This window comes from Aptenodytes patagonicus, chromosome 2 (genome assembly GCF_965638725.1).
Source record: "Aptenodytes patagonicus chromosome 2, bAptPat1.pri.cur, whole genome shotgun sequence".
NCBI classification, from domain to species: domain Eukaryota; kingdom Metazoa; phylum Chordata; class Aves; order Sphenisciformes; family Spheniscidae; genus Aptenodytes; species Aptenodytes patagonicus.
This window is the reverse complement of record NC_134950.1, coordinates 566,694-590,663: the sequence shown is the minus strand read 5'-3', so window position 1 is coordinate 590,663 and position 23,970 is coordinate 566,694. Positions and strand designations below refer to the sequence as shown.

General features: G+C 48.0%; 1 protein-coding gene across 1 annotated transcript in view; it reads right to left on the bottom strand.

The window, feature by feature from the left end:
- The window catches only part of ZC3H3 (zinc finger CCCH-type containing 3), a 185,514-nt gene that overhangs the window by 47,696 nt on the left and 113,848 nt on the right, over positions 1-23,970 (bottom strand). Inside the window, exon 5 of the mRNA XM_076328983.1 lies at positions 13,477-13,670. Coding sequence (XP_076185098.1) covers positions 13,477-13,670 — 194 coding nt within the window. The remainder of the gene's footprint in view (positions 1-13,476; positions 13,671-23,970) is intronic.

The window sequence follows — 23,970 nt, the reverse complement described above, 5'->3', positions numbered from 1 at the left end:
ATTCAAAAGAAAGGCTGTATCTCAGCTTTCCAGGTGGTACGAGAGCGGCTCAGTCACTCACCTGCCAGCCCGGGCATGCTGGGGAGTGAGCGAGTGGAATTTGATAGCGCGGCACTGCGCTCTCCCCGCGCGCGAGCTGTCACTCGGGCTGCCGGCGTCGGCGAAGCCCCATCTGTTCCCTCTGCAAATAAAAGCAGTTGGCGCAGGCGCGATGCCGGCACGGGCGGCACATGCCTGTCGATCAGAGGCATCGAGCAAGCTCTACGCAACTCACCGGCAAGTGCGTTCAAGCTTGCCGCAAGCTCACTCGAGCTTGCCACAAGCGCGTCGAGTATCAACCGGGCATTTGAGCCACCGCTGAGGGTTTTTTTGCATTTTTTGGGGGTTCCCCCTCGTCGCAGAGCTGCCTCGCTGTAGGAGCATCTTTTCAACTAGTTTTCAGCGCTAAAATAAATGCACATCAACTTCGGGTCGCTCCGAAGATGTCGCAGAGCATCTCTTAGCGAGGACGTGGGTTAAGAGGCCAGTGCGCTTGAGCAAGGTTGACCTCCCAACTGATGCAGGGAGAAAGACCCAAATTAAAGTCTGACCATTAGGGTAGGGATAGAGCATCCCTCAGCCCTCTGCAATTATGTTTAATGCTCCTTAAAGCAAGCTCAGCAGGATGGGCTATACCAGGAGCCAGCTCCCCAGGGCAGCAGGCAATCTCTCTAAATATTTAATACCCGGGCATAAAAGCAGACTCTCGGGGACGAACACACTCCCATGCTCGTGTGCCATCCTTTTAGTTAAAGCAGCCTGACAACCACATCTTGGCCAGAAAGGAGGAATCACTAAAGAAATAAATAGATAAGTAAATAAATGAAGGGTGCAACAGCCTCAGGCCACTGGTTTTTAATTTATATATAGCAAAAATACATCCATGGCATAATGTTTGGGGTTTTTTTGCTCAGCTTTTATCTTCTGGCAAGAAGTTGTGCTATTATACGCAGACAGGCAATGTGCATCTCCCATTACAGGCTCTTGCTGTGAATTAACTCACAGCCTGGAGGCAGTTTAACAGCCCGAGAGCCAGTTCCCATCCACGGCAAAATCCAGGTGAGATGCATCCGTCCGGCGTGCCGACCAGGTTCTGGCAAAGCATCAGACTGGCAGCTGGCAAAGAAACCCTTTATCCACGCTTTCCCACCGCCTAATTACTCATCCCGAGTGCAAATCCTCTCTGAAGTATTAGAAAACCACCTAAATATTTACCCAGGAGGATGCAGCCCCGTGCTGCGTAACGCTGCTGGTTAAGAAGCTCCATAATTACGCGTTTCGCCGTTGATTGGGATTTACGGAAGAAACCAGCTCCGGCGCGATGGTATTTTTAGAAGCTTTTGCGTCGTGCAAAAAGAAGTTTAAATACAAGCAAGGCTCCGTGAGCATCAAAGAAGAAAGGGAGGAGATGCAGGAGAGCGGGTTTGATGTCTCAGACCTTTAAGGAGGTCCAAGGAGCCCAAGTTTTGATTTTTAGAGTGGTTACCGACTCGGGATGCCCAATTAGAGCCGCTACCAAGAGATTTGCATTAATAAATACAAAGCATGTGACATTTTGCAGACAGTGGAGATTCAGGGTGTATCTCTATTATCAAAGTAACCCACGCGGTATGAAACCGGCACTGAGCAAAAGACACCAGAGAACTGGATAAGGGTTAAATTAAAAAATTAGGAGCTGAAATTTGCTGCAGTCTGGACTAAATTAAACAAAAAGCCGAAATGATGCCCTCAGGGCTCGACTCTGATCTCTGGGAGTCTCGTTTGGTCCAGACATAACACACTTTTATTTTGCAGGACAGATGCCAGTCCCAAATCTGTCCCATTTTCCTCCCCAGTTGCTCTCCAACCGGGGAGAGCATCAGCGTCAGGACGCAGCAACGCTGTCGGATCAGGAGAGCAACTCTCACATCCCGTATTACGTTTTCCTCTGTATTGCAAAAGTCCCTCGCTGCAAAGATTTAAGTGGCATGGCAAGTTCCTCCCATGTGCATGCTCAAAGACAGCGGGAACAACAGGGGGAGGCAAAAAAAGAAGGACGGAAAAAAATAAAAGCTGCTGGGGAGAGCATCAAGAACTGCACATTAAGGGTTTTTTAACTGATTACACACAGCACGGCGGCGTCAGGCTTGATATTTTATACCCTGCATAAGGGACAGGTGTTTTTCTCTCTCTGCTTTTCTTTTTTTTTTCCCTTCTTCTTAATGATTTAGTCGGTTTGAAGCGCATCATCTGTAAGGAAATACACAGCCCGTGCAAACGGGGTTGTTTCTCTTAATGCATCATCCCAACCTGACACTGGCTGCTCTGGCGGCTCTCGGTGTTATCAAGCGCGAGCGTTGAGAAGTGATTGTTGTACCTAACCCAGCCATGAGACTCGACGCGTCTCTCCGGAGGGAGCGGGAGCTGTCATGTTCATTAAATGCATGATTACAGCTATGATTAATAGCGGGGGCTACAGCCTAACTCTTTTTTTTTCTTTCCCTGCTCCTCTGAAGGAATCCACAGCCGAGCACTCCCATGGTGTTTTCCGCAGCGTTCGCTTCCTGCTTGAAATTCCAGCTTTTGATGGAAAAGGGGAAAGAGGCACAATTTATCCCTGTCAAAGGCTCCACAACCACAAAAAATGCTTAAAACGAGCGGGTCGGATGCTGCACCCCTCCACCAACACCCATGTATTATTTAGGACCTTTTTTTTCCATAATCCCAAAACATATCTCAGGGCTTGAGGGGTCCCTCACCTGCTACCTGGTCCTTCTCCTCCAGGGAAAGGTTGGCAGAGATTTGCCTTGGCAGCCCAGGAACCGCGCTTGGGAGCAACAGTCGGTGCTTTCCAGGCTGCCAGCACGGGGAGCAGAGTGCTCCTCTCCAGCTCCAAGACCCCTGCTCAGCTCCCCCTCGCCCAAGGGCTTGCGATGCAACAAACGCGCGCTGAAAAGGACGCTTGAAATTTTCCTTTGCGTTAAAAATCGGCTGCAAATACTGCACGGAGGGAGCGCGGTTAATTATTACCTGCTTAGTTATTTAGGAAGGACTTTATTGCTCCTAGGACACAGCTCAAGGACCAGGACCTTATCGTGTGGAAAGGTCTGTTTGCACTTCTGATCTAGTCATTTATTTTTTACATGGTGGAGAGACTGTAGAAAACGTAAATAGCCTAAAAAAAGGGAGAAGTTTGCAGCGCCGGGGTGCACCAGGGCCAAGGGATGAGCAAAAGGGTGAGAGTATCGTTAGGGTGACGGCTTGTGCTCACCGTGCAGGTCACCCTCCTTGGGGACAGGGGAAACTGCCGAGCCCATTGTTGCCCATCTGCTTCAACTGCCCCAAATCAAGGATAATTTATGGAAATCTTACATGGAGAGGGAAACAACCAGGGCTTTGCCCAAGTGACCGCGGCTGGCAGACGATCGGCTCCACCATCCCATGCTCCGACTCGGGGATGACTGTAACGGGGTCATCCCAGCTTCCCGTTATTTTTTGCTCATCAAGGGAAGGGGTTTTGCCATTAGCCGCGCTTGCTTCTGCTCAGCCTGTTTCACGCATGACCTTGGCACCCAGGAAGAGGCTTCCTCGGCTCCTTTAATAAGTCCCATTATAACCCCGCTTCGCCCGCCGCGGCGCAGGCAGCCTACTTCGGAAACAGCCAAGCGATTCATTTTGCGAGGCTCTCCTTCGCTTTATTGCTGAACAAAAAGTTTTGAGGCTGGCACTCGGGGAAATTTATTTCTTTAATTATTATTCATTTAAGTGGGTTCCACTGTTTCAGATGATCAGCACTAGCAGCTGCTGGGGGTAATTTATTTTACTCACCGGACAGCAAAAGCCCTCACTCTCCAGAAGGTAACAGCAAAACAAGGGATGAGCTGCCACTACATGAGCACAGTTTTTCTCTCTCTCCTGCCTGGTTGCACCCCAGCTCCTAACAGGTACGTACATGTCCCTGGGTCAGGCGGTCACGAGTGTTTTATTAGTGAAGCAATCTCAATTAATGAAGCACGCTCTGAGTTCGATGTTGTTGTACGAGCAGATGCTTGCAGAGAGCCTGGAGCAGCTGCTGTGGAGCATCTCCCGAGCTCTGGTCTACACCAGTGCTGGATCTAGCGGTGCTCCTCAAGGAGACCAGGTCCCTGCCCACCAGCGCCTGCAATCCCAGAGTCAAGGGATCGAGCTCGAAAGGGACCAAGGGATTGAGCGATCCCAAAACCAAGGGATTGAGCTCAAAAGGGGTAAGGGACTGAGTAATCCCAAAGACAAGGGATTGAGTTCAAAGGTGCCAATGGATTGAGCTCAAGAGGGGTAAGGGATTGAGCAATCCCAAAAGCCAAGGCACTGAGACTGAAGGGGGCAAGGGATTGAGCAATCTCAAAGACAAGGGATTGAGCTCAAAAGGGGCCAAGGGATTGAGCAATCCCAAAACCAAGGGACTGAGCCCAAAGAAGCCAAGGGATTGAGCTCAAAAGGGCCAAGAGATTGAGCAATCCCAAAACCAAGGGATTGAGACTGAAGGGGCCATGGGGTTGGGCAATCCCAAAGACAAGGGACTGAGTTCAAAAGGGGCCACAGGATTGAGTTCAAGAGGGGTAAGGGATTGACCAATCCCAAAGCCAAGGGATTGAGCTTGAAGGGGGCAAGGGATTGAGCAATCCCAAAACCAAGGAATTCAGCTCGAAGGGGCTGAGCACAAGTGGGCCCCAGCACAAGCGACACGAAAACCAGCTGAAACCTGAGGAAAGCAACACTCCAGTTTTCGCTGTTCTCCCACCTTGGTGCATTGGGTTGGCCTCTCCTCCACCAACTTCTTCCTTACCCCTCCACCACTTGGTCCCAACACATTCAAGGTGTTTTGCAGAAAGAAGGCAGGAAAGTTGAGGCCACGACAGGCAAACAAGCTACTGCAGCTTGGGATGCTCCCACACACCAGGTGAGCTGCTCTAACAGCCATGGACAGGGGGAAAAGGCAAAGCCCCAGCACACCGGGGTGAATGCTCCCTAATTCCTATTTGATCACCTGCATTAAAAGTGCCACCAAGCAGAGGTGGCAGACGATGGGTGGTGGAAATGTTCCAGTCTTAAATCTTCCCTTCCTTTTTGAAAAAGCCGAGTGGCTCAGAGGAGGGAGCATTGTTCACGCAAGCCCTCGGCTGGCCCAACGGCGGTGCTGAGCACTTTATCATCCTCGCAAAGGCGGAAAGTGCATTTCTGCAGCCCTCAGCACTTCTAAAATTAGTTGGTAAACAAGGAGCCGAGAGCGCGCTTTCTTCCAGCACATGGCTCCCTGCGCCATGGTTATCTTCCTCCTCCTTTCGCCGAGCGTGGAGTTCTCCCACCGCATCTGAAATCGTGTTTACGAGCATCAGTCATCCGTCTTCAGCGTGATGCAGCGGAGGAGCTCGCATCTTCAGTCTCCCCAGCTGTGCACTAAGATGCTGTCGCAGCAGGGTGCGGAAACTGAGGCAGGAGGGATGTTACGCAGCAGGATGGAGGGAGGGAGAGTGTCTAGATGCAGGGAAAGACCCTCAGCCCTGGAGGGTTGAACTCAACCATGTGTTTAGAAATAATTTGCTCCTCTGCAGTCAGAGCCATAGCCATGCCACCGTCACAGCTGTATTGGGCGTGGTGGCAGCTCAGGAGAACTTAAAGCTCCTCTTAAACCTCCACCTTTGGGAGCTCAGCAATCATGGGAGAACATGGGTACCTCCAAGGCTTCTCCATCCTACGGTTGCGGAGAAAAATTGAAAACCACCAATAAATAAAATCACGCTGCTCAAGGGGCTGGCTGCCACCGATGAGCATCCCTCCGGCGGGCAAAGCCCAGCCACGCTAGTGTCCCCAAAGCCACCAGCCTTTTGTCGCACCAGGGCTCCCGCATGCTTCCCAGGAGGCAAAACCCCATCCAAGGAAGTCGTGCAGGTGAGGGTTTGCCCATGGAAAGCAGCCTGGACACCGGCAAAACACCACCGGAGTCAGCCCCAGCTCACGGTGTACAATACTTCTCACCACGGCGGCGGCGGCTCATGCCTAGATTGGGGTCAGGGCTGCTTTCTGGACAATGTCAAACCTTAATTTGGTTTCTGCTGCTTTCAATCTTGTACAGGGCTCTGGGTTTTTTGTTATTTTCCCTTTCAAATTTCTTTGTGAAATGCTATGTTGCCAGGACCTTTTGCTTCTTTCCCCAATTTCATGGAAATTCCTCAAGTGTCTGAATAACACCTTAGCAGCCGTAGAAAGAAATGAAGGAGAGGTTCGTTGTGAGCGGAGAAACCCAATTATTACGCTTGCTTAATTAATTGCAACGTATCGAATGCTTTCCACACCGTCCCGCTGCCTATTTTCTAATACTTCTGCAAAGTGAAAAATATATAACTAGAAATACTAGTTACTGCCAACACCATCCCAGGGGTAAAGGGCTTTTCCATGTCTGATACTGCATCTTCGTCCTGCACGGGGACAAGGAGCGGGTGTCCGAGCCCTGCGTTTGCAGCTAGATGTTTTCTTCTGAGCCTCTTCCACCCTTGCTCAAGTGGCTGAGTTACGGTACATCTCAGCTCACCAGCTGGCTGGGAAAGTAAAAAGTCTTTATATTTCTATAATTCATCTGTAGCGTTCAGGAGACAAGCACAGAACTTGCAGCAAGCCCTTTGGGAGCAGAGCCACACGTGTGATGAGAGCATAGTTCTCAGCAGCTGCACGGACCACTGTGATGTCCAAAAACACGAATCACTTCAGGCAGCTTCTTTACGCTGAAAACACCTTCAGAAACTTTTCCTGGGTTTGCAATGATGCTTTCCCTGTCCCCAAGCCGGGTGTCCCCCACGCTGTGCCACCGGTAATGAAGCGGTTTGCAGATGAGCCGTGGCAAAACCCCTGCTCTCCTCCTTGCGCCGGGAGACGGATGAGTTGCTTTATCGCTCCTGGTAGCCCCAGGATTGACCCCGATACACCGCAGGGCTGCAGGAGGTGTATCCCCAAGACCAAATTTTAACTTACCACCAGCTTCAAAACAATTGCCCATCCCACTCGCCTGGCAGGGATAGTACGACGGCACTGATGGATCAGCCGCAGCAACCAGCATCGTGTTTTTTATTGTAGTCAGGCCACGAAGAGACAAAATACCAACCCAATAAATTCAGGCAAACAGCAGAATTATAACCCACTGTAAGTAAACTCCAAGCTATTAAACTGTCAGAAGCGTTTCCCATCTCTCTGCTACCCCAAACACACAGCGTCTGGCACTGGAAGGGAAAGGAAAAGCTGTTTTTTTCATCTTTTAAATAAACTTTGTCAAGTGTTGAAAACACAGAGCATTGAGTAAACATGTGAAGGCTCGTACCCGATGAGCACACACAAATCTTCCGCCCTGCCAGCCCCAGTTATCGTACAGCAAGAGACGCTGGTATCTGTTGAATCCATCCTTGCGAAGGAGGATGAATTATGGCGAGAGCTGAAAGATGACATGGAAATACTGACGCACACCAGTTACTAGGGCTTTATGGCTACAAACCCAATGTGCTGCGTGGCAGGGGGAAGGAGACTACAGCAAAATAATAAATGTCTTAAAAAAAACCACTAGATGGGTTTGTATTTTATAGAAAATAACCCTGGAAGGGACCTTCTGTCCCAAAGCGGGACTAATTAAACCTCGTTCTCTAAACGAGACCTCACTAAAGGACGTGGGGAAGGAAAGATGGGAGGGGATCACATCTCCTCCGCGCCCCACCACCCCTGATAAAGCCACGATGGGGAGCAGCTCCCTCCTCACCACCGGCCGGCAGGTCTGACCTGCTAACCTCAAGACAGTTGCACATCTCCATGAAAGTCTCATTGTTTTAAAACCGAGATCAAAAAGGGGGAAAAGTATCCACAGAAGTATCCAGTGCTTGTTGGTGCACACTCACCCTGTGCCTTTTACGGATCCTTTGCTTTTTAAAGCTGCTTTAGGTCACCTCTGCAAACTAAATCCCATGAAAATCATTGCTGTTTCCTTGCAAGGCTCGAGCCCCAGGGTTTTCCCCATACCCAAAATCCCCCCCAGCAAAACCCCAAGAGCAATGCCAATGCCTGAATTCGCAAAAATCCTCCCGTCAAACCTTTGGCTCAATCCCTCTGCCAGAAATTGCACTCTGGGCTGGCGTTTCTCCGCTTGGTCCCAGCCCAGCGGTGGATATTCATGGACAGGCTGAATCCATCAGCCTTTGCTGCGTCGCCTACGCATGACTTTGCTGTTTCCCAGCAGCCAGACAAATTTAGAGACTTTCTTGCACTTATATAAATAAAAACAATAGTTGGAAACAAGCATTTTAAATATGGCATGCGCAAGATCTGGGCTTGGGAAAAACTGCCTTGGAAACGCTGGTGCTCCAAACAGCAGCAGAAATAGTGATTTAAGCATAGTGGTGGACAGTCAAGTCCTCCCACCATCTCCCAGCACCTAAATTAAAGCCACCAATGCATCGACTGGAAATTAGGCAGCAGCTCGAGTCAAGTCCATCTCCTTGCTGCAAGGCAGGACCTACTCCGCCTGTGTCCTCCCCAAACAGAAGTTCGTGTAACCTGTTCTTTAAAAAATCCCAACAATGGAGACTTCAGAGTCAACCCAGCCAACTTACTCCAGCACTTCATAATCCTCATCCTAGGAAAGCTCTTCCTGAACCCTTCCTGGAACAGTTTAAGCCCCTTGGTTTTTGGCTGCTCCACCTGGCTATGGAGAAGACATCCTTCCTTTGCTTGGCAGCTCTTCATGAGCTTGAGGACCTGCAGCCCCTCCATCTCCTCCTCTTTCAGATTGCACAGACCCAGGTCCTCCACTTCTACAGTCCTTCCAGCCATCACTTTGCCGCTGGACCCTTCCCAGTGGTCCAACTCTGTCCTGAAACCTGGCCCCAAAACCAGACCTGCTCCATCTAACATCTTCCCTGCTCACATCTTGAGGGTTTCATCCCTTTTCTTGCACTCCAGCAAGATGTTTTCTGCCTTCGGTGACAGCTTCAATGCCCGGGGATGGTGCTTATGGCAGAACCACCCTCGAGTTGGTTTTGTGCAGCTGATTACCCTGATTCAGACACTTCGGAAAATCCCACTGCCGTTAGCAAAGCTCTTGAAAAAATCCGACATCACTGACACCAGGATTTGCTTCTCTACAGACCCCTCAAGCTCACTTTATGGCCTTTTTTTCTACGCTTCCGAAGGCTGATCCTTGCCCATCCTCCTCCAGACGCAGCATCAAAGCCAAGGATTAACAGCACGCAGGTAGGATCGCAGACTTCCAAACAAGCCATATGGACGCACGCTCACGAGCGTGCACATACCTATTTGCAGAGCCAGCAGTGAGGAGGATGTTGCAGGCTAGTCAGCCACCAAAAATCTGTCCTGAGCAGAGCTGAGTTGCAAAAACACCAGCAAACCATCCCCAAAACACTTGCTGAGCATCCCCTTAATGCTCTCAGAAGGGAGATTACCTGAAAGCGATGCTCCATCGGCTCCGCGCCCCCTCGGCCACCGCAGCATCCTCATCTCTGTCATCATCTGCAGGCGTCTTAATTTCCCATCACCTGGTGGCCGGGGCAGCTAATCCGCAGTTTAAGCTAAATCTCTGTCCTCTTCCCCACCAGCGAAGATGTGCAGTAAGGATTTATCCTGCCTGGCCATCCCTCTTCTGCCTGCCCGTCACTTTGCCCTCTCCATTTTCTCTCCAATGCCACTTAGCAGCTGAGTGCGAGTGTCAGGGGGAGTTATTTACTCTTTATTGAGATGTTGCTCTTTGCTCCTAATTTTCCTCATGCTTTTCAAACTTCCCAGAGCTGCTCAGCTCTCCTGCTGATGGGATGTTTGTGCCTGCACAAAGCTCCTTCCCTCCCTAATCTCTGTTCTTTGTGGGTTTAAAACTACCCAGGACGCCACATAATCATAGAATCGTAGAATCATTAAGGTTGGAAAAGACCTCTAAGATCATCGAGTCCAACCGTCAACCCAACGCCACCATGCCCACTAAACCATGTCCCTAAGCGCCTCATCTACACGTCTTTTAAATACCTCCAGGGATGGGGACTCAACCACTTCCCTGGGCAGCCTGTTCCAATGTTTAACCACTCTTGCAGTAAAGAAATTTTTCCTCACATCCAATCTAAACCTCCCCTGGCGCAACTTGAGGCCGTTTCCTCTCGTCCTATCGCTTGTTACTTGGGAGAAGAGACCGACCCCCACCTCGCTACAACCTCCTTTCAGGGAGTTGTAGAGAGCGATGAGGTCTCCCCTCAGCCTCCTTTTCTCCAGGCTAAACAACCCCAGTTCCCTCAGCCACTCCTCAGAAGACTTGTTCTCCAGACCCCTCACCAGCCTCGTTGCCCTTCTCTGGACACGCTCCAGCACCTCAACGTCCTTCTTGGAGTGAGGGGCCCAAAACTGAACACAGTATTCAAGGGGCGGCCTCACCAGTGCTGAGTACAGGGGCACGATCACTGCCCTGCTCCTGCTGGCCACACTCTTTCTGATACAGGCCAGGATGCCATTGGCCTTCTTGGCCGCCTGGGCACACTGCCGGCTCATGTTCAGCCGGCTGTCGACCAGCACCCCCAGGTCCTTTTCCGACAGGCAGCTTTCCAGCCACTCTTCCCCAAGCCTGTAGCGCTACATGGGGTTGTTGTGGCCGAAGTGCAGGACCCGGCACTTGGCCTTGTTGAACTTCATACAGTTGGCCTGGGCCCATCGATCCAGCCTGTCCAGGTCCCTCTGCAGAGCCTTCCTACCCTCGAGCAGATCAACACTCCCACCCAACTTGGTGTCGTCTGCAAACTTACTGAGGGTGCACTCAATCCCCTCATCCAGATCATTGATAAAGATATTGAACAGAACTGGCCCAATACTGAGCCCTGGGGAACACCGCTCGTGACCGGCCGCCAACTGGATTGAACTCCATTCACCACAACTCTCTGGGCCTGGCCGTCCAGCCAGTTTTTGACCCAGCGCAGAGTACACCCGTCCAAGCTGTAAGCAGCCAGTTTCTCCAGGAGAATGATGTGGGAGACAGTGCCAAAGGCCTTACTGAAGTTCAGGTAGACCACATCCACAGCCTTTCCCTCATCCACTAGGCGGGTCACCTGGTCATAGAAGGAGATCAGGTTAGTCAAGCAGAACCTGCCTTTCATGAACCTGTGCTGGCTGGGCCTGATCCCCTGGTTGTCCCGCACATGCCTTGTGAGCGCCCTCAAGATGAGCCACTCCATCATCTTCCCCGGCACCGAGGTCAGGCTGACAGGCCTGTAGTTCCCCGGATCCTCCTTCCGGCCCTTCTTGTAGATGGGCGTCACATTGGCAAGCCTCCAGTCACCTGGGACCTCCCCCGTTAACCACGACTGCTGATAGATGATGGAGAGCGGCTTGGCGAGCACCTCTGCCAGCTCCCTCAGCACTCTCAGGTGGATCCCATCCGGCCCCATAGACTTGTGAGCATCCAGGTGGCGTAGCAGGTCATTAACTGCTTCCTCCTGGATTACGGGGGGTTCATCCTGCTTGCCATCCCTGTCTTCCAGCTCAGGGGGCCGAGTACCCTGAGGATAACTGGTCCAACTGTTAAAGGCTGAGGCAAAGAAGGCATTGAGTACCTCAGCCTTTTCCTTATCCTCGGTGGCAATGTTCCCCCCTGCATCCAATAAAGGATGGAGATTCTCCTTGGCTCTCTTCTTGTCATTAATATATTTGTAAAAACATTTTTTATTGTCTCTAATGACAGCGGCCAGATTGCGTTCTAGCTGGGCTTTTGCCTTTCTCATTTCCTCTCTGCACGACCCAACGAGATCCCTGTACTCTTCTTGAGCTGCCTGCCCCTTCTGCCACAAGTGGCAAACTCTCCTTTTTTTCCTGAGTCCCAGCAAGAGCTCCCTGTTCAGCCAGGCTGGTCATCTTCCCAGCCCGTTCTTCTTATGGCACATGGGGACAGCCTGCTCCTGCACCTTTAAGACTTCCTTCTTGAAGATCGTCCAGCCTTCCTGGACCCCTTTGCCTTTCAGGACCATCTCCCACGGGACTCTCTCAACCAGCGTCCTGAACAGGCCAAAGTCTGCCCTCTGGAAGTCCACGGTTGCGGTTTTGCTGCCCCCGCTCCTTACTTCACCAAGAATGGAGAATTCTACCATTTCATGGTTGCTAAGCCCAAGATGGCCTCTGACCACCACATCTCCCACCAGTCCTTCTCTGTTTGTAAACAGCAGGTCAAGCGAGGCACCTCCCCTGGTAGGCTCACTCACCAGCTGTGTCAGGAAGTTGTCTTCCACACACTCCAGGAACCTCCCAGACTGTTTCCTCTCTGCCATGTTGTATTTCTAGCAGACGTCCGGGAAGTTGAAGTCCCCCACGAGAACAAGGGCTAGCGATTGAGAGACTTCTGCCAGCTGCTTGTAGAACGCTTCATCCACCTCTTCATCCTGGTTGGGTGGTCTGTAACAGACTCCCAGCAGGATATCTGCCTTGTTGGCCTTCCCCCTCATCTTTACCCATAAACACTCGACCGTATCATCATCACAATCGTTGAGCTCTAGACAATCGAAACACTCCCTAACATACAGAGCCCCATAATGCTCATACGAATCGGGGTGCAGGCAGTTTCAGAGGCTGCACCTCTCAACGACACTGCGCTATTTATTGCCCCTCTTCATCCACTTTCCCACTGTATGTAAAATGACTTTGGCATTAAGTTGCCTCATTCATAGCATCATCCATGAAGATACTCGTCTCCACACCCTTCATCCTTCCAGCAAAGAAAATCAATAGCACAAAACCATTGGCTTTGCCTTTCCCCGCTTATCTGTCCCCAAAATTTGTCCATAAAGCAGTTACGGAGCAAAAATATTTGACCTCAAGTAGAAACTCAAAAAAATACTTTAAGCACAGTTAAAAACCTGGTCTTGCCCAAGAGCCACACTTGAGGCATCAAGTACAAGAGGAGCTGAAACACAAATTTAATTGAAGCTAAATGTAAAGCCAGTAACTGCGTCAAAATGCCTGTTTCATAGTTACCTGCAGAATGATCCTCCCATCTTTCTTAGGTCAATATTGGATGCAATTTGATGAGCACCTCAAATACGTTTAACCTTGCGGTGCCATTTGAAACTGCCCAAGACCTTGCTCAGGTTAAAAAAAGAAACAAGTTTAACAGCGTGTCTCTACAAGCTTGAACTAAGCCCGAGTTAAGAAAAACCTCAATTTTCTGAAACCTTTCATTTCTTCTACATTATTTTCCCTTCAGTGCTACTGTAAAGCAAGAAGAGCCGGGGGATGCGCTTTGGGAATGATGGGATGCCCGTCACCTTTGCGTCTGGGCTCCTGCAAGGCCAGAGGATGAGTTGCAACACGCGGGCTGGGAATAAGCAGCTAAAAGCCGACCTCAGCGCTGAAGCTGGGACATCAACGGATTTTGGACACAGACCGGGACAAATTCTTGCTGCTCACCTGCTCTGCCAGGGCTCTTGGTGCTCAGGTCTCTGCCCCGGCCAGGGGTGCTGGAAGTCTTGGAGAGTTTATTCGCCGATACTCGGTACATCACCCCGCCGATGCAGCGATAGCCTTTGCTCCTCCATCTCTGTTGCACGTGCTGGGACTTGCCACCTTGAGGCGACGGGCGCATTTGGTTTAATAGCGGGGATCTGCAAGAAAACGATAAAGTCAAAGTAAGCCCAAACTAGGGAAGATATCGCAAGGAGCTGCTGCTTTATGAGCAAACCCTCAGCTGCCTGAGGATGGAGGTGATGCAATGTGGAACCTCCCCTGAGCTTAGCCAAGTTTTACGGAGCTCTACAAGCTTTGATATTTTTGGTATTATTATTATTATTATTATTATGTACTATAACTTTGATATTATTATTATTATTCCCCCCCCCCCAGTCTGGCTCTTGCAAGGGTTTTGCTACATCCCTGCATGGGACGAGTCACCCAAGACCGCTGCTGTCCCCCATCTATCGCCTGGAGCAGATGCTGGGACCCAAGCGGGGTCAAGCGGGCAGCGCTGGGGACCCTTCTCCACCTCCCCATCTCTCCCCTACATCCACAAACCCTGTAGCGAGTCAGCGGGACGGCGATGGGTCGGGAGCTGCAATCCAGTTAGCGCTGCCCATAAGGTTATTCTGAAGGATCAGTAAGCTCTGAAGTGACACCCTGGGGACAAATATGTTCCAGAGGGGCTCATCTGCCACCAAAAACCCCTCCAGTTCATAACCTGGCATCTAACGCACCGTCCCACCTCCCTTCCAACCCGCGCGGAGCCACCCAGCTCATTTTCGTACATACGCCGTTATACAAACAAGAGCCGTTGCAGCCAAATCAAATCTGCTCAAATATCAGTCGTCTTCCCCATTTAGCGCTAATCCAAACAGTAATTTGTTTATGTAAATTAGAGCTCTAATTTTGTATTAGTCCAAACTATGCTCATAATGCTATTAGCAGAACGTATATAAACCGCGCATTACTGGAGAATATCTGTAAATTAAGATCCCGCTATCCTATCAGCAGAATGCAAACCCCAGAGAGCATTACCTTTAAATGAACATGTGCTGCAAAGAAAAAGAGAATTGTAAAATGTAATAGTTACATTTCTTAGTGCTTAGCGCGACAGCCTATTCATTTCATCGGGCTGTTGCCACTGGCTACTGAGCTCGGAGAATTGCTGCCTGTATTTTGCAGAAGGAATGCACAAAGAAGCTGCTGCCCCGCTTCCCGTTTCCCCAAGGGCTTGGTCCTCATGAAACTGCTCCGGAGAGAAGCATCAAGTTGTAATTTTTACAAAACCAGGTTACTTGCAAAGAGCCATAGTGGTGGCATCGTTGTCTGAAGGTACCGATGGCAGGAGGGACACTAGGGCCACCCATGGACCATCCAGCAGCTCACAGCAAACCTCTGCAAGCCCAAGGTAGCAGCCAGCGTTGGCTGCAGCACCTGGAGAAAGGTCTCATGGCTGTAACGGTGGCCTAATGCAGCCGATAAAAATGATATCAGGTACTTAATGGCCAGCAGGTCAAGGGAGGTGATTCTCCCCCTCTGCTGACCCGTCCTGAGAACCCCCCTGGAGCACTGCGTCCAGCTCTGGGGTCCCCAGCACAAGACAGACATGGACCTCTTGGAGCAGGTCCAGAGGAGGCCAGAAAAATGATCACAGGGCTGGAACAGCTCTGGTATGAGGAAAGGCTGAGAGAGTTGGGGTTGTTCAGCCTGGAGAAGAGAAGGCTCCGGGGAGACCTTCTTGTGGCCTTTCAATACTTAAAGGAGGCTTCTAAGAAAGATGGGGACAGACTTTTTAGTAGGGCCTGTAGCTATAGGACAAGGGGTAACGGTTTTAAACTAAAAAAGGGTAGATTCAGACTAGATATAAGGAAGACATTTTTTTATGATGAGGGTGGTGAGAGACTGGACCAGGTTGCCCAGAGAGGTGGTGGATGCCCCATCCCTGGAAACATTCCAGGTCAGGTTGGACGGGGCTCCGAGCAACCTGATCTAGTTGAAGATGTCCCTGCCCACGGCAGGGGGGTTGGACTAGATGACCTTTGAAGGTCCCTCCCAACCCAAACCATTCTGTGATTCTAATAAAGGTATCGTAATACAGCAAAGCACCACAGCGGCTGTGCCAAGACCCATCCCAGCTCCAGCTCTCCTCCTCCTCCTCCTCCTCCTCTTCCTCCCAGCAAAGCAGCTCCGGGAGGGCACCAGGATGCTCCACACCACCATCCACGGGATCTGCAGTGCTGATGGCTTTTGGGCACCTGTTTTGCCCAGCACTGAGCTATAAGCATCGGTCCCTTCAAGGAGGCTCCATAAGGTCTTCTTCAGAAAACACAGCTGGAAAAAAGCCTCCTGAAAGCTCCCAGGTCTGCAGGACAGAGACAGCCAGAACTGCTGATTGCGAAGGAAATAGTTAGAATAAGAGTCAGAGACCGAGCATTTGCTTGCTGTATCCGTAATCCCTGGATACATGCAGCACCAGGGGAATGGTCAGTGACCGGAGATGTATTTAATTCGATTTTGACATAGACAACACGGAAGAACACCTATAAACTGTTACCAATCGAGACATGAGGCCTGGATATTATTTCATATACATGTGTATATATGCATAATACATATATTATACATATATCATATATACAATACATATTATATATTTTAAATATATTTATATATAAAAATATATAGCTATTATTGAATATATATAATACTATATATATTCTATACATATAATCTGTGGATAATATATATCTATCTGTAGATATATCTACACATCAATATACATATTATTGGATATATACTGAATACCTGTATTGAAATGTATTATCTATATAGTATAGATAATAATATATAGATACTTATATATAAAAATCTATATATTATTACCTATCAATTATCTCTAGATATTATTGAATATATATACTAAATACATATTGAATATGTATATAAATATTATAAATACATATATTGAATTATATATATATTCAATAATATCTAGAGATAATTGATAGAGATACGAGGCCCGGAAATAGTGTTATTTTTAGTATTTTATATTATTCAGATATTATTGAATATATATATTGAATATGTATTGAATTATATGTATCCAGTAATATCTAGAGATGACAGATATCATATATAGATATTATTTTATATATATAATAATTCTAGATTTAATATTTTCTTTTAGTTAGTTTGGGGAGGGGAGGAAGCCCCAGGCTCACCCACGTTCCCTGCTCCGGTTTGCAGGGAGAGGCCCGGCCGTTGCGCAGCGGAGGCAGCGCCCAGGGCGTGGGGGTTTTGCTGCGCTGGCATCCCCCAGCCCCGAGCCCCCAGCCCTGGGCCGTGCTGGCACTGGGAAGCCCCCTGCCCTTGCGCAGCCGGAGCGAGGAGGGGAGGGCGCTCAAAGCTCCGGCTCCGTCGGGAGCAAGACCTTGTTACTGCCCCAAACCCAAAGCTTCAGATCAAAGCCTTTCTGCCTCCTTTGCATTTAACAGAGACATCCCATTATATATATACACATACACACACACACATATATATATGAATATATATTAAAAAATAGAGATATAGAGATATCTACAGAGATATATATAATCTAATAATACACATAATAATTTATATAGATATATATAGAAATATAGAGACTATATATAGACATATCTTATATATGTTATACATAAAACTATATATATCTATATATAATCTCTATATCTATATAGAGATTCCATCTATAGATATATCTACATATGATATATAATATCTATATAGAGATATATTCAATATATATTGAAATAGATATCTATATAGTTATATAGAGACAGATATATAGAGATATCTCTGTCTCTATCTATATCCATATCTATACCTATATAGGTATCTCTATCTATACCTAAACCTATATAGATATCTCTATATATCTATACATATTATCTATAGCTAATATGTATTTCAATATATAGACTATAAATTCTATATATATAAAATATAAATTTATATATATTCAATCCCATATATTATCACATATATTACATTATATATAATATTATCTATTATAATACATATTATATTATCATATATATACACACACAGACACATATGTACATATATACATACATATGAAATAATATCCAGGCCTCGTATCTCGAGACATCCCAACACTAAAGACCATGGCGCACCAAAGCTACACCAACAGCACGCTCCGAACAAGAAGCTGTTCCATGGATTTCGGTTCTCCTTGCCCGTCCCTAACCAAGCAGGGCTTCGCACACCCAAAACCCTCCCCACTTCTCCGGGCAAGGGCAGACGTCCCTGAGCATCACTTGATACCTCTCCAGCACAGCGTTTTTCTGCTTCAAATGATACAGAACTGCTCCTATCCTCAGGACGCTTCCTTGGAAAAACATCAGCGGGGTGCAAAATAAAAAATACAGGGGAAAAAAGCCCTCTTATGGCTGTAATATCAATAAAATCCAACCAAACCCAAGCCGTGCGCAGCCCCGGGGGCTGCTCATGCCGGCTGAGCCTAAACAGAGCCGGTTTAAGCACCGGTTTAAGAGCCCGGCTGGTTAAATCCCCCAAATCCTCAGGATATTTATTTTCTCGCTTTGCTGCACTCACTCAACCCGTTGAAGTGGTTGCACACTCCGGCGCTCCTTGTTCGAAAGTCACCATTTATCAAGAGTTATTACCCAGTGGCATCTGACCCCTGGTATGTGAGCAGAGAACAAGCAGGTAGCAGCTGCCGAGCAAATAGCAACAGCTGCAGATTATAAAACATTTTATACTTTTATAAAGCAATATTGATAAAAAAAGAAAAAGCCAGTATAAGAGGAGCGGAGCAGCGATGCGCGCAGTGGCACGCTCTCCTCTATGGCAGTCCTTAGGGATAGTCAAGCCCCAGACGTGAGGGACCACGGGCACTGTAACTCCCGTTAGGGACGTCCCCGCTGGGATTTTTCAAGGATTTTGGCAGAGAGCGTCAAAAAGCATCTCACCCTTCAAAGGGAGTGGGGCTGAGCCTCCTCCAATTTGTAGTCGTTGCATTTTTGAAGTAGAAGAATGACCACCTAGGTGGCCTCCAAGCAAACCTCCTGCAGAGCATCAGCTCAGGCTGCCAAAGCCCCAAGTGCCACCGGACTGAAGTCTCAACCAGGGGCTCAGCTCGAGCTCGCTGGGGGCTTGACCACCTCCATTTCCACCTTCTGGGCAGTGGAAGTGTCCGAGCAGGGATGTCCCCAGCAGCTTCAGCCTCCATGGAGGCTCTGCACCAGCCCAGCTCCTCACCTGGAAACCCTTCTACCTAAAAAGTCAATGTTACTGGGGGTTATCCCCACCGTGGAGTGTGATGGGCCCCAGTAACCCACCTTAAACACCCCCTCAGGGGGCTTAGCTATTTGTATTTTTATTTATTCCCCTTTAACCTCGGAGGTCGCCTCCTCCACCCTTCGCTCCCCAGAAATCTGAGGTGCAACTTTGCAGGGGGATGAGCCTGGGGGATGCAGCCTGGGGCTGGTGGACCCCCGGCCCGTAGATGTTCATGCCATCACAGGGGGTCCCAATGCAAACGCAACGGGAGAGAAGATGCCGCTCACCGGGAAACACTGGCGATGTTTCGTGGGGGATTTCGGCAGCTGAACGCAGGCATCAGGTTCAGCTTTGGCCACATCTGTTATTTTATACGGTATTATTTATTAGAATATTTATTATATTAATTATTATATTAATTAGAATATTCATTCTATTTATGTACATTATAAGAGCTGTAAGAGATTTAAAATTGAAGGTAAAATATGTTTTGTATCGAAAAATCACGGTGGAGCCTGAGCCCATACAGAAGAGCGGGGGGGGAAACTTAATTGCCCAACATTCACCCGTAGGAAACCTCTATTTTCCTTTTAGGCCAAGTTGTTGCTCTCAAGCGGCTGTGTAGCCCCATCACAATCGCCGGTGTGTGTCCCCCTCCCCGTTAGTGACATCCGACCCAGCGGCCGTGGGGAAAAGCCACGGGCGAGGCGGGCGAGGGGAAGGACGGCTGTAACGGAAGGCAAGGAGCCGCGCCAAACGCCCCATCGCTTTTCATCGGCGGCAGTGTCACAGCTCTCCGTTGAAGTGTTACCCTAATGGAAAGGACAGCCTTTGGAAATGAACTGTATTGAGAAAAGAGGATAAAATTAATGAGATAATAGCCAGGCCAAGGACCTGAAGAATACGCCGGCCCCTCGACACGAGGGGCTTGTAATTCCCTTTCTGCCGCACAAGCCCACGGATCTAAAGAGTCCTCCCGTCCGTCCAGAAGGCCTGCTCCGGCAGGAAATTTCATTAACGCTGGAAAATAGGAAAGGTATTAAGCGTGGATAATGAAGGCCAGAGTGTGAACAGTGCCTTAAGATAGTCTTCTTTCTAGCCTTTGTAATGGGAGGCATGAACTTTCCCTTCAAATCCATTTCTAATCCATTTGAAATACTACAGCAAATTATCTTCCCTTCAGCCCGAAAGCGGCCAGCCAATTTACTCCGAATAGAAGTGACAATGCTATAGAATTTATCGCCATAACCTTGACTACACAAGGTTGAGGGTTGTCTTTCCCCCACCCCCAGGGTGGACAGGGGAAGAAAAATTTTTAATGAAAAGGGGGTAGAAGAACACTATAAAAATGTTTAAAAACAGCGTCGTAGCTGTCGGAGGTCGACCACCAACACCGGGGCCGAGCGCAATGGGAAAATCGCAGTGTCTTGCGCTAAAAACGTTATGGGTGAAGGTCCTGGGCTGATAAAACACTCTGTAGGTTGAGATCTGGGCTCTTCCTTTGCAACCCTCGAAGCAGCAGCAACTTTGCCTGAGTCTGGCCATTTTATGCTGCTGCTTCATAGATGCTCGTGTTGACCAAGCCTGATTTTTCTTATTCTCTTTCCCACGATTAAACATCGAGCTACTGTGTCCTTCATAGAGTCATAGAATCATTTAGTTTGGAAAAGACCTTTAAGATCATCGAGTCCAACCGTTAACCTAACACTGCCAAGCCCACCACTAAACCATGTCCCTAAGCGCCACGTCTACACATCTTTTAAATACCTCCAGGGATGGGGACTCAACCACTTCCCTGGGCAGCCTCTTCCAATGCTTGACAACCCTTTCAGTGAAGAAATTTTTCCTAAAAGCCAATCTAAACCTCCCCTGGCACAACTTGAGGCTGTTTCCTCTTCTCCTATGGCTTCTTACCGGGGAAAAAGAGACTGACATCCACCTCGTTACAACCTCCTTTCAGGTGGTTGTAGAGAGCGATGAGGTCTCCCCTCAGCCTCCTCTTCTCCAGGCTAAACAACCCCAGTTCCCTCAGCCGCTCCTCAGAAGACTTGTTCTCCAGACCCCTCACCAGCCTCGTTGCCCTTCTCTGGACACGCTCCAGCACCTCAACGTCCTTCTTGGAGTGAGGGGCCCAAAACTGAACACAGTATTCGAGGTGCGGCCTCACCAGTGCCGAGTACAGGGGCACGATCACTTCCCTACTCCTGCTGGCCACACTATTTCTGATACAAAATTTCGTCCAGCCTTCTCTGCTTGACCGACTTCACATCGCTTGGAAAGTGGAAATGTTTCTTCCACAGCCCGGTAAACCCAAAGCAAAAACTGGACCAAGAGGGAGAAAAGGGCTCAGCAAGACAACGTGCAGTCAATGGTCAGTTGATGCCCAGCTCAACACACTTTCCTTGCCTCCAAACACAGCAAAGCTGCTCAAAATGGAAGAAAACCACCAAAACTTCAGCCAAGAGCCAGCAAGCGCTGCTACTGAAATATGCTCTCTTCTTAAGTAGATCAAAAAAACGGAGATTTCCAAGCCAATGTGGAAAGTGAGGGTTAGCAACAAGGACGACTCACCCCGGTGCACATAGGAGATGCTCAGATTTAACACCCTCAAGCTACGCACACAAGTGCGCACTCAACACACGAGACCATCTGATCCAAAAAACCCACACAAACACCTGCATAAACGCACCTATATTTGAAATATTAGAGTATCCGATGTATATAAATTAAACACAAAACCAAGAGCAGAGCAAGAGCATCCCAACGGCATTTCAGCTAACTGAAACGGAGAGGATTTCTTGGCGCTGACGGCAATACAAGTGGCTCTTAAAGGATGGTTTTCTTTTACTACTGGATATCTTCTTTAGGCTTAGCTTATTTTTTTTTAAAGTAATCCTTACATAGTAAGAAATCACATTTGCATGCTGGCATTTGATTCCCAAGGAAAGAGCAGTTCATAACCAGGGCAATGCTTATGGACAGCATCAGGAAGCAGAGAGGCGGGAGGGACCTCATCCACCCCAAGCCTCCCTGGTGGCAATGCAAAACCCTGATTTGGGAGAAATAGTAAAAGAAAAAAATCACAATATCCTTGTTCCTTAGCACGCAGCAGAACAAAACACAGGATTTGGGCTTAAAAGTGCTCCTCAGCCATGCCAGCAGCTGTCTGAGCTCCTGCACCATTCCCCTTGGAAGCTGCTCCGATCTCCCGTAACGTCTCTATCCCCACCCACCAGCTGCTTGAGGATCCCAAATCCACAGAAAAAAACAAGTAATTTCATTTAAATGTTTGATTTATGGAATTTATAGCAACATTATTGTTTTCTTCTTAAAAATAAAAAGGTCAAATCTCAAATATACACTTTCTACTTTAAGACCTAATTTATTTAAAGAACCTGGTTTCGATTATTCAAATAATTTAGTTCACTGACTATGATAAAGTGATCTGAAAGTGAAAAATAGAAAAGTATGTGTCTTCTTCCAATATACAAACATAAATACAGGGGATCCATTAGTTTTAAATACATAGTGACCAGCAATAACCTGTTAATTTATCCGTAAACAATTCTCTACAATAATTAGTTCTAATTATGAAACAAACACTTTAAAAAACTATTTTAATTTGGTTCAATTGAATCTGAATTTCCATTCAAATGCAGCTTAATGTTAATCTCGAGGAAAAAAAAAACCAGCACAGATCTCATTTACCATTTTCAAAACCTCGGAAAAATTATCAACCTCAATGAGTACCTATTAAGCTACCTAATTGCCTAAATAAAGATGTACCTACGTACTAAATCCTTCTGATTTGCGAAAGAAAAATAGTTGCAAGTATATTATAATGATTATCAACCAACGAGAATAAAGATTCCTCCAGAAAAACAGCTGGTGAATAAAGGCGGGGAACAAGACTAGACCTGATGACTGAAAGCAAGGGTTTCCATCTCGTGGATTTAAACCCTAATTAACCTCAGCAATTAAAACAGAGTGAGCTGCAATGGTGCCATGCGGCCACATGCAAAGGGCTGAAATAACGGGGATGGGATCGCTCGCTTGGTGGGTAGCGCTGATGTATGATGGTGATACGGTGGAGGGGCCAGCCACCACAGCACAGTCGATTTGTGCCATTTTCAGCAAGACTGAGCCACTGACCTCCCTTGGCAGCCCCGGCGGCATGGGCCTCTCTCCTCCCCTGGCCCCAAGCACCCTTCCATGTGCCATGCTCGTCACCGTAGAAGCTGTAACACCAACAGCAAAGCCACCAGGAACATCGGCAAACAATACAAACTGCCTTTGAAACGTTTAATATTTTCTCCATCTATTTAAAAGCTTTCGGCTTCTCCTATATGCTGTTGCCAATGCTATTATCAAAGCTATCTAAATGGATTTCTTCTTCACAGTTCAACCCATTACTTCATCCTGCAATCAAAACCATCGCAGTCGCTTTTATGGCTGCATGAGTATAAGAACCATTTGATTATACCTGCAATGCAGGGGTGTTGAGGGTTTTTTTGTGGTTTCCCCCAATGTCCACATCCCATAGAGATGACACCTCTTCCCAGTCCTCGCACAGGCTGGAGAAGTTTGCTCCTCAAATAATTACACTCAGAAAGACCCAAGTATGAAAATATTATCCCAATCTTCTTGCAGTGCCTTCTAATACGGCTGTAAAACTTACAGCCAACCTTGTGCTAAACTGATGGGGAACATTTCATAGAATCATCAAATGGTTTGGGTTGGAAGGGACCTTTAAAGATCATCTAGACTAACCCCACACACACCATGGACAGAGACATCTACCACTAGATCAGGTTGCTCAAAGCCCCATCCAACCTGACTTTGAACACTTCCAATGATGGGGCATCCACAGCTTCTCTGGGCAACCTGGTCCAGTGCTTTGTAAGACATAAATCTTTTTCAGTTGTTCATCCAAAATGAAGTGGAGACCAGAGTAACTGCATCATAGAATCATAGAATCGTTTAGGTTGGAAAAGACCTCTAAGATCATCGAGTCCAACCGTTAGCCTAGCACTGCCAAATCCACCACTAAACCATGTCCCTAAGCACCTAATCTACACGTCTTTTAAATACCTCCAGGGATGGTGACTCAACCACTTCCCTGGGCAGCCTCTTCCAGTGTTTAAC